This window comes from Melospiza melodia, chromosome 23 (assembly GCF_035770615.1).
Source record: "Melospiza melodia melodia isolate bMelMel2 chromosome 23, bMelMel2.pri, whole genome shotgun sequence".
NCBI classification, from domain to species: Eukaryota; Metazoa; Chordata; class Aves; order Passeriformes; family Passerellidae; genus Melospiza; species Melospiza melodia.
In genome coordinates, this window is record NC_086216.1 from 12,255,114 (window position 1) to 12,272,160 (window position 17,047).

At 48.1% G+C, this 17,047-nt stretch overlaps 1 protein-coding gene across 1 annotated transcript; it reads left to right on the forward strand.

Annotated features, from left to right (window-relative positions):
• The first annotated feature begins 187 nt into the window (after positions 1-187).
• CDS2 (CDP-diacylglycerol synthase 2) lies at positions 188-15,966 on the forward strand. Its single transcript, XM_063175416.1, has 13 exons — positions 188-256; positions 4,821-4,963; positions 5,478-5,574; positions 5,918-6,015; positions 6,154-6,293; positions 7,193-7,251; positions 7,657-7,739; positions 8,348-8,435; positions 9,331-9,399; positions 10,189-10,341; positions 10,840-10,959; positions 11,607-11,710; positions 12,271-15,966. Exons 1-13 carry the CDS (start codon positions 194-196, stop codon positions 12,398-12,400), a joined length of 1,347 nt encoding a protein of 448 aa, XP_063031486.1. The 5' UTR covers positions 188-193; the 3' UTR covers positions 12,401-15,966.
• Positions 15,967-17,047: the final 1,081 nt, after the last annotated feature.

Consider the following 17,047-nt stretch of genomic DNA (forward strand, 5'->3'; position numbering starts at 1 on the left):
CCGCCATGCCTCCCCCCAAAGCCCCGCCCCTCGCCTATCCCACGCCTCCCATTGGCCGCCGGCGCCGCGGGCACGCCTGGGCGTGGCCACCCCCCGCGCACCCGGCCCCGCCCCCCCGGCCTATTGGTGGGCGGTGGTTTTGCCGGTGCGGTGTCGCCCCCTGGCGGCGGCGGCGCGGCGCGGCGGGTCCGGCATGAGCGAGGCGCGGCTGCGGCCCGGGCGCGGCCCCGGCGGGGCCCGAGACCCCCAGGACAAGGTAGGGAGCGGCCCCGGGGGGCCTCGGGGCGCGGGGGGCACCGGGAGAACCGGGGAGCACCGGGGGGAGCGGGGCCCGCACGCCCTGCGCACTGCGGGGTCCCGGCGGCCCGCGGTGAGGCCGCTGCGAGGGCCCCGCGCTCCGGGAGCTCGGCCCGGGCTCGGGGTGTTGGGTCCGGGGAGCAGAGCCCGCCCCCGGGGCCGCGAGGAGGAGTGAGCGGGGCTGGGCGGGGAGCGGGTTTGGGCAGGGCGCGGGTGGGGACGGCGCGGGGATGGCGGGCCGGGCCCGGGGCATGAGCGGGGGGATAAAAACCTACTCTGGGACCCCTCAATCATCCCTAGGGAATGGCAGGGGGGATAAAAACCTGCTCTGGGACCCCTCAATCATCCCTAGGGAATGGCAGGGAGGGTGAAAACCTGTTCTGGGACCCCTCAATCATCCCTAGGGAATGGCAGGGGGGGTGAAAACCTGCTCTGGGACCCCTAAATCATCCCTAGGGAATGGCAGGGGGGGTAAAAACCTGCTCTGGGACCCCTAAATCATCCCTAGGGAATGGCAGGGGGGATAAAAACCTGCTCTGGGACCCCTAAATCATCCCTAGGGAATGGCAGGGGGGGTAAAAACCTGCTCTGGGACCCCTAAATCATCCCTAGGGAATGGCAGGGGGGGTAAAAACCTGCTCTGGGACCCCTCAATCATCCCTAGGGAATGGCAGGGAGGGTGAAAACCTGCTCTGGGACCCCTAAATCATCCCTAGGGAATGGCAGGGGGGGTGAAAACCTGCCCTGAATCATCCCTGGGGGTAACAGGGGGTAAAAACCTGCCCTGGGACCCCTAAATCATCCCTGGGGAATGGCAGGGGGGTTAAAAACCTGCCCTGAATCATCCTCGGGGAATAACGGGGGATCCAAACCTGCCTTGGGACCCCCTAAATAATCCCCAGGGAGCGATGGGGGATTAAAAACCTGCTTAGGACCCCCTAAATCATCCCTAGGGAATGACAGGGGAGTTCCAAACCTGCCTTTAGGGAAGGGTTTGGGATGTCCTAAATCGTCCCCAGGGAATGACAGGGAGGTTCTAAACCTGCCCTTAGGGAAGGGTTTGGTTCCTTCTAAATCGTCCCTAAGAAATGTCAGGGGTGTTCCAAACCTGCCTTGGGGAAGGGTTTGGGATGTCACAAATCATCCCCAGGGAATGACAGGGCGGGTTTCAAACCTTAGGAAATCTTAGGAAAGGGTTTGGAACCTCCTCAGTCATTCCTAAGGAACCCTCAGTTATCCCAAGGAATGATGGGGGGCTTCCAAAGCTCCCCTTAGGGAAGGGTTTGGGACCCCCTAAATCATCCCCAGGGAAAGGAGCTGGGGGTCCCAAACCCCTCAGGATCCCTCGGGGAAGGGTTTGACAGCTCCCAAACCCCCCCCATGGAATTTTCTGGTTTAAGGAGGGCTGTCATTGCCTTCCTGCAAAGGGAAAAGTTTCATTTTCAGGCAGGAGAGGCACGGGCAGCAGCCCTGGCTCCGTGTCCCTGTGCCATCCCTCCATCCAGCCCTGCGTGCCCGGGGTTGCTCCGTGAGTCATTTGTCACCTTTGTCACCTCTGCTGCTGCCCCTCCCCGAGAGGAGGGGACAGAACTTTGTAAACAGCGTGTGCAGGCTGGCAGGGAGGAGCAGCTCTGCCTTTGATGCGCTTGGTTTGGGACTGATCCATCAGCCCCCAGCAGCAGCAAATGGATGTTTGCACCATTAGTGCACGGAGGGTGCAGCTCTGAGCAGCACGAAATCATCAGGCAGGGCACTCCTGCAATTTTAATGCAATTTTAGTGCAATTTTAATGCGATTTAAATCCAATTTTAATGCGATTTTAATGCCGGTTAAGCAGCTGCTGGAGGCTGTACGGGCAGGTTTGAGGGAACTTCGTGGTGCTGCTGTGCTCTGGGACAGGAGTGCTGGCAGTTGTCACCCTGGGGTGGCTCTGGGGGCTCTGCCTCCCTCCCTGGAGCTCTGAGGTGGCTCCAGATGTGCACAGGTGAGACCTTGAGCTGTGTCCATCCCAGCTGGAGTTTGCTGTGCAGCAGAAAAACTTCAGGGAGTTTTATATTCCATTTTTTTTTTGTTTTACATTCAATTTTTTTTTTGGGAGTTGGAGGATCGGCAGGGCTGGTGCACAACAAATGGGCTGGGCCAAGCTGGGATTGGCTTTAGCTGTCCCTAAAGAAGGTCAGAGGACAATCCTGTGTCCCTAAAGGTCAGAGACAATCCTGTGTCCCTCTGTTCCAGCTGCCAGCTCTGCTGCCTGAAAAAGCAGCCCCGTTTGCCTTTCCAGCATTTATTTATTTTGTAACATCTTCTGTCACAGCTTTTTGTTAAAACCGGGCAGGGAGTCTGAATCAAACAGTGCCTGGCTCTAAGGAGAGCCCCTAAAAATGGCATTTCTGGGGCTGATTCCATGTGCCAGGCCTGGGTGCTGAGCTGGGATCTGTGCTGAGGATTTTTGGCTGGATCTGAGCTGGGATCTGAGCTGGGATCTGTGCTGAGGATTTTTGGCAGGCTCGTTTCCATGGCAGTGAGATCATGGCTGGATGTTTGTGTGACAAAAACCATCTCAGTGTGAGCAGAGATGTCTCCCCACCCTCTGGAGGGAGGGGAGATGTTTAAAGAGAGCTCAAGCTCAGTTTTCTGTGTGCCTTTCCTTCGGGATGGTGAAGTATCTGCTGACAAATATCTGCTTGCTCAGAGCTCTGGGTTTCATGGATAGGAAAAAGGAAAAGTGAGCAGGAACCTGGATTTTTCCCAGCCCTGGCAGAGATTTGGGCTTGTGCTCTTTCTCCTCATGGTGCCCTGTGCAGAAATCAGGGAATTGGGATAAATTCTGATTCTGTTCCTGCATTCCTTTCCCCAATGTCCTGCAGCTCTGCTCGTCCCTGGCAATTACCCCTGACATCCCCCAGGTATTTTCAGCTGCCTCCACCTGACAGAGCCTCCCTGTGCCTGTCTGATTGCAGAGCTTGGCCATTGCAGCCACTGACATTATTATTATAATAATAATATATAACATATAATATTATATTATTATATAATATATAACATATATATTATATATTTATTACATATTATAAATATATATTATTATATAACATATAATATATCATATATAACATATAATTAATATATAATATATAATTAATGTACAATGTATATTATATAATATATATTATATATTATATATAATATTATATAATATATAATATATATATTATATATTTATAACATATTGTAAATATATATTATTATATAGCATATAATATATAGCATATAGTATATAGTATATAATATATAATATATATAACATGTAATATATAATATATAATAAGACGTGTCAGTGGCTGCAGTGGCAATATATTATGTATTATTATTATTATTATTATTATTATTATTATTATTATTATTATTATTATTATTATTAATAATAAAAATAAATTTAATACATCAAATTAATTTATCAATTATCCCAGGGGGAATAATGACCTTTTCCTGCTTGCAGCCAGCACGCTGGGTTGTTTTGGAGCCTTCATCCCCTGCAGCCTCATTGTTTGCAGAGCCGCCAGCGTTTGTCAGCTCAGCTCCCCCCGTGCTTTCCCTGCTGCCAGAGCCACTTCTCGGGGAGTTTGCCTTGCTGGGTGCTCCCCAGGGCGCGGCTTTTCCTTCCTTCCCTTCCCTCAGGAGCAGGATGGAGCTGAAGGCAGGGCAGACGTGCAGCTCTGGGCTGGCTCAGAGGGAACAGTGGCCCTGGGAGGGCCAGGGCTGCCCTAAATCCCCTCCCAGCCCTGGCCAAGCTGCCCCAGCTGGGCTTGTTCAGCCCCAGGCACAGGCCTGGCTGTGTGCAGCAGGGCAGGGCGTTTTCCTTTCGGAATCTTGTGGAACAGGAAAGACAGGCTCTGGAAAGGAGATGTGATCAAATGAAACGCAATTAAAAAACAAAAAAAACCCCTAGAAAATCTGGAGATGTAGTGACTACAGGAAAGCGGTCTGGGAGGAAGTGAGGTGCAGTGCAAAGGACACAAGAGGCCAAACCTGCTGTCCCTGTGCAACACCTGGGGATGCCTGGGCCAGGCTGATAAGGGTGATAAGCCACCCTCTTCCTCCTCAGCTGCCTGGGGATCAGCTCAGGGCTATTTTTAGTGTCCTCAAGCAGCCAGCACTTCCCAAGCCTGTCTGCAAGCCTGGAGCCTGCCCACTTGGAGACCTTTCTCCTGCTAATTTGGGCAGTGCTGCATTCCCTGAGACCTGCCTGGGGACTGGGACCTTGGCAGAATTGCTGCTAACAAGGCCTGGAGCACTTGGAGATGGTCATGAATGAACCTGGGGGCACCTGTGGCTGTGCAGGGCCTGTTCTGTGCCTGCTCTGAGGCTGAGGGGCCAGCAGAGCCCTCCTGGGTGCCACCTCAGGATGTTTCTCATGTGTTACCCTGGGGTAGGGGTCAGGAGGATGTTTCCTTCTCCTCCCTGGTGAGTGTGAGGCAGCCCAGGGTGGCTGCTGAAGGTGCTTGGCTCTCTCTGTGCTGCAGGAGTCAGAATCTGAGAACAGGCTGGATGGAGAGACAGCGTCAGACAGCGAGAGCAAGTCCGAGTTCGGGGGGTCCTCGCCTGTGCCCACCTCAGATGACACCCCAGAGGTGCTGAACAGGGCCCTGTCCAACCTGTCCTCGAGGTAAAAGCACTCCCTGGGTGGGCTCTGTCCATCCATCCCTGTCCATCCATCCTGTCCATCACTCCTGAGCAGGGCTCTGTCCATCCAGTCCATCCCTCCCGTCCATCACTGGCCTCTCCATCCTCCCTGAGGTTTCCCAGCAGGAAGCACTGGGGGTTCCACAGCCAGGGGCCATCTCCTCGTGCAGAGCAGTGTGGGGAGGGGGAATGGTCCCCATTCCATGGGAATTCATCCTGCAGCTGCTCCAGGGGCCGGGGAAGCTGCAGGGCAGGAGCAGGGGCTGCCCTGGCCCACCTCAGTGCCCTGGGGGTGCTCAGCTCTGCACCCACCGAGGCTGAGCTGCAGCTGCTGCAGCCTGGCCTTTATCAGCACATCGAGGTCTCTGTGCACCCCTGAGAGGAAATTTGGGGTTTGCAGGGCTGGCTTTGCTTCCTGTGCGCACAGAGAGCAGAGTTTGCTGGGCTGCTTTGCCCTGCCTTGCCTTTCTCTGATGTTTTCCTTCTCTCTGGCCCAGATGGAAGAACTGGTGGGTGAGAGGGATCCTCACGCTGGCCATGATCACCTTCTTCTTCATCATCATCTACCTGGGCCCCATGGTGCTGATGACAATAGTGAGTGCTCCAGCGGGGAGTCCTGGCCTTCCCTGCAGCAGGGGGGGCTTGTGGGGAGCTCCAGCCTCGTGTCCAGAGATCCTGGGTTCCTCTGCCATGGGACTGGGAGGGGAAAATGCCATCCTGAGTTTCCCTTGGGAGGGAAAAATAACATCCTGAGCTTTCCAGGTGGGACTGGGAGGGACAAACTTCACCCAGAGTCTCCCAGGTGGGCCTGGGAGGTGCCTGAGGAGCTGGGGCTGTGAGGTGCCAGGGGCCGTGCAGGTGCCAGGGGCTCTGTTCTGTCTCCTGGAGGGCAGACGTGTTGCCCAGGGGTTCCATGCCCGCTGTCCTTGCTGTGCAGGTGATGTGTGTGCAGATCAAATGCTTCCACGAGATCATCACCATCGGCTACAACGTGTACCACTCCTACGACCTGCCCTGGTTCAGGACGCTCAGCTGGTGAGTGAGGGCACGCACCCACCTGGGCACCCACCTGGGCTCTCAGCTGGCCAGGCTCTTGCAGCTGTGTGTGAATTATTTCTCCCCCTGCCCAGGTACTTTTTGCTGTGTATAAATTAATTTTTTTCCCCTCTCCAGGTATTTCCTGCTGTGTGTGAATTATTTCTTCTACGGGGAGACGGTCACTGATTATTTCTTCACGCTGGTGCAGAGGGAGGAGCCGCTGAGGATCCTCAGCAAATACCATCGCTTCATCTCCTTCGCCCTCTACCTCACAGGTGGGCACACCTGGGCACACCTGGGCTGGCAAAATCTGCCCACAGTGCAGGAAATCTCCTCTGCTCCCCGGGGATGCTGCAAGTTACAAATCTTTCTGTAGTAGTGGGGAGTCTTTACAATGAGGAGAAACCCCCAAAATTTTCATATCTTCTTTATATATTTAATATATTTATAGTTGTTTTTTTATTTAAATAGAAATAATAATTTATTTAAAGATATATATTACATTTAAAAATATAATACCTATTAATATATATTATCAATATATTAATAGATTATATTTATACAATATATAAATATATTAATACATATTTGTATACAATATATAATGTATTTGTATAGAATATATATTTATATATCATATATTTAGATAGAATATAAATTTGTAGTTTGATTTATTTTTATTTAAATATTAAATATATATATATTAATATTTAAAAACATAATAAAATATATATGTATATTTACATTTTGATTTTTATTCAAATATAAAATAAAATATTTAAATATATCTTTTTCTATTTTAAAAATATAATTTTATATATAAGTATATGTAATATATACGTATATACTCATTTAAATATAAACCAATATTTTATTTAAATATATATTTTATTTTTAAATATATAATATATATACTGTATAAATATTTATAATGTATACTTATTAATTTATTTAAATATAAAATGATATTTACTTACATATATATTTTAATGAAAAACTAGCATAATGAAATCTATAATAATGAACTATAGTGAAGTATTATTTTGCTCCCCAGCAGCTGTGCAGCGTGGGGGCCCAGTGCAGGGTCCTGCAGGGCAGAGGTGCTGCCCAGCAGGGATTTGGGTTCTGGCTGAGCAGCACCTGCAGCTCTCACTGTGCCCCTGTCTCTCTGCAGGGTTCTGCATGTTTGTGCTGAGCCTGGTGAAGAAGCACTACCGCCTGCAGTTCTACATGGTGAGCTCCCAGCCCTGGGGCTGCTGGGGTTAACATTCAGGGGCTGCTGGGGTTAAAATTCAGGTTTTAGTGAGCTTAAAATTCAGGGGCTGCTGGGGTTCAAATTCAGGTTTTAGTGAGGCTAAAATTCAGGGCCTGGTGTGGTTAAAATTAATGTTTTGGTGAGGTTAAATTCAGGGTCTGGTGGGGTTAAATTCTTGGTTTGGTGAGGCTGAATTTGGGCTTCAGTGGTTCAGTCAAACCCAGCCTGTCTGCTCAGATCTTCCTCCAGCACTGAGATGTTCCTGAGGGGTCCCAGGCTGGAATAACTCAGCACCAGAGAGCTCATCCTGCTTCCCTGGCTAATTAATAAACAGATAATTAATGGATTAATGAGCTCTGTGAGGGTGCTGTCCTCTCTTGCAGTTTGGCTGGACCCACGTGACGTTGCTGATCGTGGTCACCCAGTCCCACCTCATCATCCACAACCTGTTTGAAGGAATGATCTGGTGAGTTTGCCCTGCTTTGGGTTGTGCAGCCTGAAAAAAGCTGGGTTTTCATAGAATCCCTCTGTATATTATTATTATTATTATTATTATTATTATTATTATTATTATTATTATTATTATTATTATTATTATTATTATTATTATTATTATTATTATTATTATTATTTTTGTTTTAATTTATTTGTTTATTAATAATTTATTAATAGATTGATTATTGAGTTAAATAAATATTTTTACTCTGTCACTAATAAATTTAATCTATTTTTTAATCAATACAACTCTTTAAACAATTAACTTTTTTAAACAATACCACTACTCTAACACTAATCACATATATTTTTACTCTATGTATTCTTATCACAATGCATCTTTCACAGTTCTAATTCTCTACAACACTTAATCTTTTTGCAAAACTATATTTTAAAACTTGTCAAGACTTCTTCCTGGTTCAATCCCTCAGCAGTGTCACCTCCATTCTAGAACTTCAATCAGTACTTAATTGAAAATACAGAATAAATATTTTAATTTAACATTTATTTTAAATAGTTTAATTGGAACTGGTTTTCATTAAATATTAAGAATAACGTGCAAACCCTGCTGTGCCTCAGGTTCATCGTGCCCATCTCCTGTGTGATCTGCAATGACATCATGGCCTACATGTTCGGCTTCTTCTTCGGCCGCACGCCGCTCATCAAGGTTTGGGTTTGGGGCAAGAATGGGCATTTGGGGGCAAAAATGGGCATTTGGGGGCAAGAATGGGCATTTGGGGGCAAGAATGGGCATTTGAGCTCCCCCAGCTCTGCTTTGGGGCCTCCTCTGGGGCTGAAGCAAGTCTCCAAATTAAATCTGCATCCCACTCCTTGAGGCTGAAATTTAATTTAATTTAATTTAATTTTATTGATTTTTATTGAATTTTACTGAATTTAATTTAATTTTACTGATTTTAATTTAATTTAAATTCCATTCAATAGCATTCAATAAAATTCAATGAAATTAATGTAATTTGATCTAATTCAATTCAATAAAGTTCAATTAAATTTATTTCATTGAATTTTATTTACTTTAATTGAATTGAATTGAATTTAAATTCAATCCAATTAAATTAATTTAATTTTGTTTTATTTTATGAAATTAAATCATCAAACCGCTGAGGTGGGAAGATGATCGAGTCCAGCTGTTGTTGTAGAGATGGACACAACCCTTGTTTTTCTAGCATAGTTGAATTTTTATTGTACACAGCTTCTTTTTATATGGTGTTAGAAGGCACTGTGTTTGAATTTATCAGGTTAGTAAATGATTGAAACTTAGTGTAATGAGATTTTTTTCCTAATTTATGGAAATTATTTGGACTTTTTCTCATTAAAAAAAATCGTCAAATTGATTGGTAAATAATAATGGTTAGTGACTGTGTAATATAATATATATAATAATATATAATGACAATGGTTGCTGTATATGTTTATTAGTTTTTTTTTTTCTAGACAGTTTACATTTTTTCCCTACTGATTTTCACAGAATAGACTTGTTATTTTTATAGGTGTAAATTGTTTTTCTTACAAGAATTTTGATTTCTCTGCTCTCTCTCTGGCAGCTCTCCCCAAAGAAGACCTGGGAGGGTTTTATTGGAGGATTTTTTTCCACTGTTCTCTTTGGGTTGCTGGTGAGTGTCCATGGTGGAGCTTCCTCCACTGCAGCTTTTCTTTTTTAGGGTCCTATTTTCCCTTCTTAGGGTGTTCTGTTAAAAAATGTTCTCAGGCTTGAATCTCTGTCAGGTGTTTCACCCTTTCTTGCTGCCCTGAATTTCTGTCAGATATTAAATTTTCCTGGCTAACAGGGTTTGAATCTCTCAGATATTTCACCTTTCCTTGCTGCCCAGCTTTGAATCTCTCTCAGACATTAAACTTTCTTGCTGACAGGGTTTGAATTTCTGTCAGATATTAAATTTGTCCGACTGACAGGGTTTGAATCTCTGTCAGGTATTAAATTTTTCTTGCTGACAGGGTTTGAATCTCTGAACTTTCTCAGAGCTTCCCGAGACATATCTCTGTTTAGAGGATATTAATCTCCTTAATGAACCTGGGAGAGTGTGTGGCAGTCACATTTTCTGGAAAAAATCCCTTTGCCCAGGATTTCTCTCCTGGGAAGCTGAGAAGCCTCAGAGAAAAAGGAAAACAATTTAATCTCATTGCTTCTCCTGTGTTTGCTGCTTTGGGATGTGTTGGAGATTGTTTCATTGGTTTCATGTGAATGATTTTGATTTATTGGCCAGTTATGGCCAGGCTGTGTGGAGGCTCTGGAAAGAGTCAGAGTTTTCATTATTATCACAGAATGGATGAGACTGGAAGAGACCTCTGGGATCATCCAGTCCAACCTGTGCCCCAGCACCTCACCCAGACTATAGCACAGCCTTTCCCCTGACAAATTCTGCTTTTTCCCTCTCTCCCTGGAGCTGTCCTACGTGATGTCGGGGTACCGCTGCTTCACGTGCCCCGTGGAGTTCAACAACGACACCAACAGCTTCACCGTGGACTGTGAGCCCTCGGAGCTGTTCCAGCTGCAGGAGTACAACGTCCCCGTGCTGCTGCACTCCGTGCTGGGCTGGGTAGGGTCCCTGTGCCCCTGCTTCGGGGGTGGCAGCACCGGGGAGGGGCAGGGCTGTGCTCTGGGGGGTCACAGCTAAGGGGGAGGGCAGCCGTGTTTGGAGATTGCGGAGGAATGATCCCAGACCTGCTGGGACATGAGCCCAGTGCCAGAGATCCCAAAGGAATGATCCCAGATCTGCTGGGACATGAGCCTAGTTCCAGAGATCCCAGAGGAATGATCCCAGATCTGCTGGGATGTGAATCCATTCCAGAGATCCCAGACCTGCTGGGACATGAGCCCAGTTCCAGAGATCCCAAAGGAATGATCCCAGATCTGGTGTGACATGAACCCAGCTCCAGAGATCCCAGATCTGCTGGGACATGAGCCCACCTGAAAGCCCCCTGAGCTCCAGCCTGGGGGCAGGTAGGAGGGCAGGGAGCAGGACAGGGAGCAGGGCAGGCTCTGAAGGTGCAGGGCAGGCCCTGAAGGTGCCCTGTGTGTGTGTGTTTGTGTGCAGAGGACCGTGAGGATGTACCCCTTCCAGATCCACAGCATCGCCCTCTCCACCTTCGCCTCCCTCATCGGGCCCTTCGGCGGCTTCTTCGCCAGCGGCTTCAAGAGGGCCTTCAAAATCAAGGTGAGCATGGGGGTTTGGGGAAGAGGATGGAGGTTTCGGGCAGGTCCTGGAAGTTTTGGAGAGGTCATGAAGGTTTTGGGGAGGTGATGGAATTTTTGAGGAGGTCACTGAGATTTTGGGGAGATCACGGAGGTTTTGGGGAGGTGACACAAAGTGGGCGCTGTCCCTCCAGGCACTCCCAGAGCTCCAGGGAAGGGAGGTTTTCTCAGACACAGATAAAATGCTGGAGCAGGATTTGGTGTTTTGACCAAAAGGGAAGAGACCTCAAGGTTGTAACTGTGGTATTCCAAACCCTGCTGTGGTGCAGGTGGGGGAAGGAAGACCCAGGCAGGAAATTCTGCAATCTGAGGTTTCCCTTGGTGTCTTGCAGGCTGGTTTCACATCCAAACAGCCTGTGCTCAGTTAGGATGCCTTGAAAGGCAGGGCAGGGTGGCAGCAGATAAACATTTTAAACATTTGCCTTCCCTGACCTTTGAGCTGAGCTGAGACTTGCTGCCCCAGCAGCTCCATCAAGGAGAAACTTCCAGAAGCAGGGAGACATGAAACCAGATTTCCGTGGTGTGGGGCAGGGCTGAGTGAGGTGTGTGGGGGCAGCAGGGCAGCACAGGTGCTGGGAAGGGCTCAGTGCCACCCCCTGTGCCCTGCAGGACTTTGCCAACACCATCCCAGGCCATGGGGGCATCATGGATCGCTTCGACTGCCAGTACCTGATGGCCACCTTTGTCAACGTCTACATTGCCAGCTTCATCAGGTAACAGCAGGGCCATTCTTGGCTCAGGAGGGCTGATCAGCTCTCTGTTATTTGATTTTTATTAAGAAACCCATTGTTTTTGTAGACAGTTATGATACAGGCACACCTACCTGGCCCTGTGCTTAAAGCACTAAAACCTGGCAGGGTTTTGTTGGAGGGGTTTTTCTGCTCTTCTCTTTGGGTTGTTGGTGAGTGCCCATCGTGGAACTTCCTCCACTGCAGCTTTCCCTTCACAGGGGCCAGGGTTCTGTTTAAAAATGCACTCAGGCTTGAATTTCTGTCAGATATTTCACCTTTTCTTGCTGCCCTGAATCTCTATCAGATATTTCACCTTTTTTTGCAGCCCAGGTTTGAATCTGTGTCAGGTATTAAATTTTTCTTGCTGCCCTGAATTTCTGTCAGATACTTGACCTTTTTTTTGCTGACAGGGTTTGAATCTCTCTCAGAGAAATACCTGATTCAAGCCCTGTCAGCAAACAAAGGCTCCAGGGGATGGACAGCACAGCAATGAACATTCTGGTGGAACTGCAGCCCATGCTGAGCCTGATTTTGTGTTCCAGGGGCCCCAACCCCAGCAAGCTGATCCAGCAGTTCCTGACCCTGAGGCCAGAGCAGCAGCTGCACATCTTCAACACCCTCAAAGCTCACCTGGTGGACAGGGGAGTGCTGGCCAGCCTGGAGGATGCATAGGCAGGAGCTTGGAGCAGGACTGAGAGCACACAGGCCTCCTCCAGGGAGTCCCCTGATTTCAGACAATAACAAGGCCTCATTTCACTGTAACTTTTTCTTCCTTTCTTGGTAAATGTTTGCATTTGTGGTTTATTTTATTTTATTTTTTTTTTCTAAATAATATATTTATAGAGCTTTGGTTCAAAGAGCGAATGCTGGGTTTGTAGCTGAGAGGAGGTGAGGGGTGGTGGAGCAGGAGGGGATGGATGGCTGTCCTGCTCAGGGGGCAGCTCTGGGACCCTCCTCGTGTGCTGGGGAATGTCCCAAGGCAATTCCTGCCCGAGGGAATCTCCTGGCACAGGGAGAGGATCCTGTGTGAGCCCATTCCCGCTGCAGCTGCTCTCAGTGCTGCTCCTGCAGTGCCTCTCACATTCCCTCTCCTCTGCCCTGGCAAATCACATTTTTGTGGCCACCCAAAGCAGGAGCAGGCTGGGCACAGGGAGTGGCAGCTGTGTGTGGGAACGTGGGAGCTTCGGATTCCCCCAGAACCCATGGAGGTAAACGAGACTTAGAAGTTTCACTGAGCAATTCCTGCCAGGTGAGAACAATTTTTAAACTCCTTGGTTTGTTTCCCCCATTAAATAACCTTTAGAACCACACTTCTTCATTTCTCCAAGCTTGGAAACCCCACATGAGATGTTTGAAGGAGCCTGGGCAGCAGTTCCCAGGCAGTTTCTGGGGGTTTTGTTTTCTTTCAGGGATCATGTCTGTTTGTTACTTGAGTTGTAGAAGTCGTGCTGCTGAGTTTACCAAGGTCTGTGTTGCATTTCAGTCTGGGTTCATTTCTCTGCAGGCTTCTGTCCTGCTTGGCTCACTGAATCTTGTCAGAGGTAGTTTGTACTTTTTAGCTGCAGGTTTTATGAAGTACTTTCCTTTATTTTGTCATACTTTTTTATTATTTAAAAATGAGAGAGCCCTAAAGATTGTAAAACTTTCCTTTTTTTTTTCTTTTTTCCTTTTTTTTTTTTTTTTTTGTGACCAGATAGTGAAAATATCCCCATTTACTCCTTGTGGAAACACGAGGGGACTCTGCTTTTCCTTCTTTCCATAGTTTGTGCATGGGAGAGAGAAACTTTACTTTGTTTTAGCCCAGGGAACGAGTGACAGGGAGAGCTCCTGCAGAACTACATTGGAGTTTTCAAGCAGTTGCTGCCACAAAGCTTCAGCCACCCGTGAGCCCCTGCACCTGCTTGGCATCAGCAGAGAACAAACCGCCTGAAAATGCCCAAAATTCAGAGCTTTTCACAGCCTGAGTGTGTGTAAATGCACAGCAGAGGTGCCAGCCGTGCCCTCTCCTGCCCTGCTGTGGGGCTGTGCTGGGCTCTGCTCCCTGGGCAGGTGTTGGGTGGGAAGCACAGGAGGCTCTGCTCTTACAAAGCATTCCAAATTCCTGCTGGAAGGTTCTGTCCAGGACTGCCTGTGGTGTTCGTGTGGCTTTCTCCTGGTTGTGGATTCCTCCTGTGCTTGCTCCCCTCCAGCTGCAATTAGGTTTTTATTTATTTTCTGTCCACGGAGCAGATTTTGCTGCAAGCCCCTGACACAGGAACTGCAGAGGAGAAGGAGGTGCCCCCACCTTGCCCAGGGCAGTGTTTGGGCAGTGTTAATTAATTTAAATTAAAATTAATTTTAGTGTGGGGCAGTGCCAGGGGGGCTGCCTGGGTGCTCCTGCCCTTTGCCCAAAGCCCTGGCAGAAGTGACAGTGTTGATAAATATCCCAAAGCTGTGCTCTGTCCTTAGTGAGAAATCCCTTGGTGGGTTTTTAGTCTCCTGCTCGTCTGCTTTAACCCTTTAGTTCCTCTCGTGCTGTGAGCAGCAGGGCAGAGCTTTGCTGGGCCAGGGCTGTCAGTGCTGGCTGTGGGCACTGGAGGGCAAAGCAGCTCCAGGGAGCAGCAGCAGCTCTGCCTGGGGTGCCTGCCCTGCCAGAAATGGCCTGGTCAGAAGTGAATTCCCTGATCAGAAATGTCCTGATTAGAAATGCCCTGATCAGAAATGAATTCTGTGATGAGAAGTGTCCTGATCAGAAATTAATTTTGTGATGAGAAGTGTCCTGATCAGAAATTAATTCCCTGATCAGACAATGCCCTGATGAGAAAATTCTCTGATTAGAAAATGCCCTGATGAGAAATGCCCTGATCAGACATTCCCTGATCAGAAATTCCCTGACCAGCTTTGTTCCTGCCCCCTCCCTCCAAACCTGGGCTGCTCCTCAGGGGCAGAGCTGCCTGGGAAGGGTTTCCTGCATGGAAAAAATCCCTTGAAAGCCATTAAAGGGTGGGAACAGTGAAGGGTGGGAACAGCTGGGCTCTGGGCTTGTCTGCAGGTTGTGCAGCTGAGCTCACAGGGCTGGGAGCTGACTTGAACCCTGGGTTTGGGATGGAGGGGGGTTAAATCTTGTCCCACCTCCTGGGGCATCCTGCAGGTGTGCTGTGGGCCTGGGATGGGAGTTTGGGAAGGATGGGAGCTGCAGGCCTGGCTCTGGCTGTTCCTGCTGCCCAGGGATGTGCAGGAGCCCACGTGGCCCTGGGGATGCTGAACTTGGGGGATTTGGGGCCAAAGTGACCCCAGGGACGGGGCAGATGTGCAGGGCTGGAGCTCAGCCTGGCACAGGGAAAGGTTCAGAGCAGGGAAGATGCAAAGGTTCAGAGCAGGGCAGGGCAGGGGAGTGCTGCCAGCTGGGAGCAGGGGACAGGGACAGGATCCCCATCAAGGTCCCAGGGTGTGGAGCCAGCAGCCAGGGAGGGGGCAGGGCCCGTGGGGATGGCACACTGGGCACCCCCAGGTGATTCTTGGGTTTGGACACGGGTTTGACCTAAGGCTGGGCCAGGCCTGGGGGCACCTGGGTGGGAATTTTGCTTTTCCTTGCTTGGTTTTAGCCCAGGTGAGGCTGCAGGTGGGAGCCCCTGCTCAGGGAAGCACCAGAGCTGGGATCAGCCTGGGTTAAACAGAGTTAGCAGGGTGAAAGAGAATGAGCAGGGTTAAACAGAATTCCCAGGGTGAAACTGAATTCCTGGAGATAAACAGAATTCCCAGGGTGAAACTGAATTACCAGGGTTTAACAGAGTTACCAGGGTGAAATTGAATTACCAGGGTTTAAATTTAACAGAGTTACCAGGGTGAAGACAGGATTCCCAGGGTAAACAGGATTACTGGAGTTAAACAGAATTGCCAGGGTTAAACAGAATTCCCTGGGCTCAGCAGTGCCCCTGAGCTGAGGGCAGCTCTTGAGTGGAGCCAGGATCCTGCAGCATCCCCCAGAGCTCCCAGGGAATGTCACATCCCAGGGAATGTCACATCCCAGGGAATGTCACATCCCAGGGGACAGCTGTGTCCCCAAGGCCCCCTGGCAGCCCCTGCTCTCCAGCCCTGGCTGTTCTTTCCCTGTGCTTTGGTTTTGGTTCCAGTTCTAGCTGCACACGTAGAGTTGCCTTCCTTTGACCGAATGTTCGAATGTGAAATATTGTATATTTTAAAGTATTTACCCTATTTATATACTGTATGTTACTGTTAAATAAATATAAATTCCATTACCTGGGTGGGAGTTTCATTCAGCGCCGTGGGTGCTCCACCGTTTCCACGCTCACATTCCCTATTCCCTGCCCTGGGCTCTCCTTCCTGAGGGATTTCCTGGAGAAGAATAGTCAGCAATATTTAATAATCAGCAATCGTCAGTATTCAGCAATGTTCAATATTCAGCAATATATTCTGCATTCAGTAATGTTTAATATTCAGCAATATTCAATATTCAGCAGTATTCAATGTTCAATATTCAGCAATATTCAATATTCTGGAAATATGCAGTTTCCCACTGCTTTTCCCCCCATCCTGTGACAATTTAATCTGCATTTTTAGACCAGGAAAAATGCAGATTTCCAGAGGGAATCCTGCTGTTCTCCTTGCCCAAGCTGGGGGTCCCAGGGTGTCCCAGGGCAGGTTTGGGGTGCCTGGGCTGAGCTCTGCTGGGCCCAGCCTGGGCTGAGCCCAGCTCTGGGTTTAGGCAGAGTTTCCGTTCAGGCCTCGTGACATCCTGCCCATGACACAGCTGAGAAAGGGCTGCTCTAGAGCCTGGCTGAGGAAAAAGGGAGCAAAATGTGCAGCTCCTTCAGCTGCCTGCAGAGTTCTAATGAAAATTTTAAAATTAAAATTAAAAAATAAAAATTAAAAATTAAATTTAAAGTGAAAATAAAAATTAAGATTTAAAAATGAAAATGAAAATTCAAATTAAAAAATAGAAAGTAAAATTAAATTTAAAACGAAAATGAAAATAAAATAATAAAAACATTAAAATTAAACACTTTAAAAATACTAAAATGAAAAATTAAAATTAAATTGAAAATTAAAATAAAAATATTAAAATTAAAATATTGAAATTAAAACAAAACATTAAAATTAAACCATTAAAAAATATTAAAATGAAAAAGGAGTTGTTCCTGGGAGGGTGGGCAGCCCTGGCAGTGCCCAAGGCCAGGCTGGATCCCCCTGGGACATTGGCAGGTGTCCCCCCATGGCAGGGGTGGCACTGGGTGGGCTTTGAGCTCCCTCCCACCCCTCTCCACATCCCCACCACCCCTTGGTGCTCACCCCTCTGCTTTCCACGTCCTTTCCTCCCCG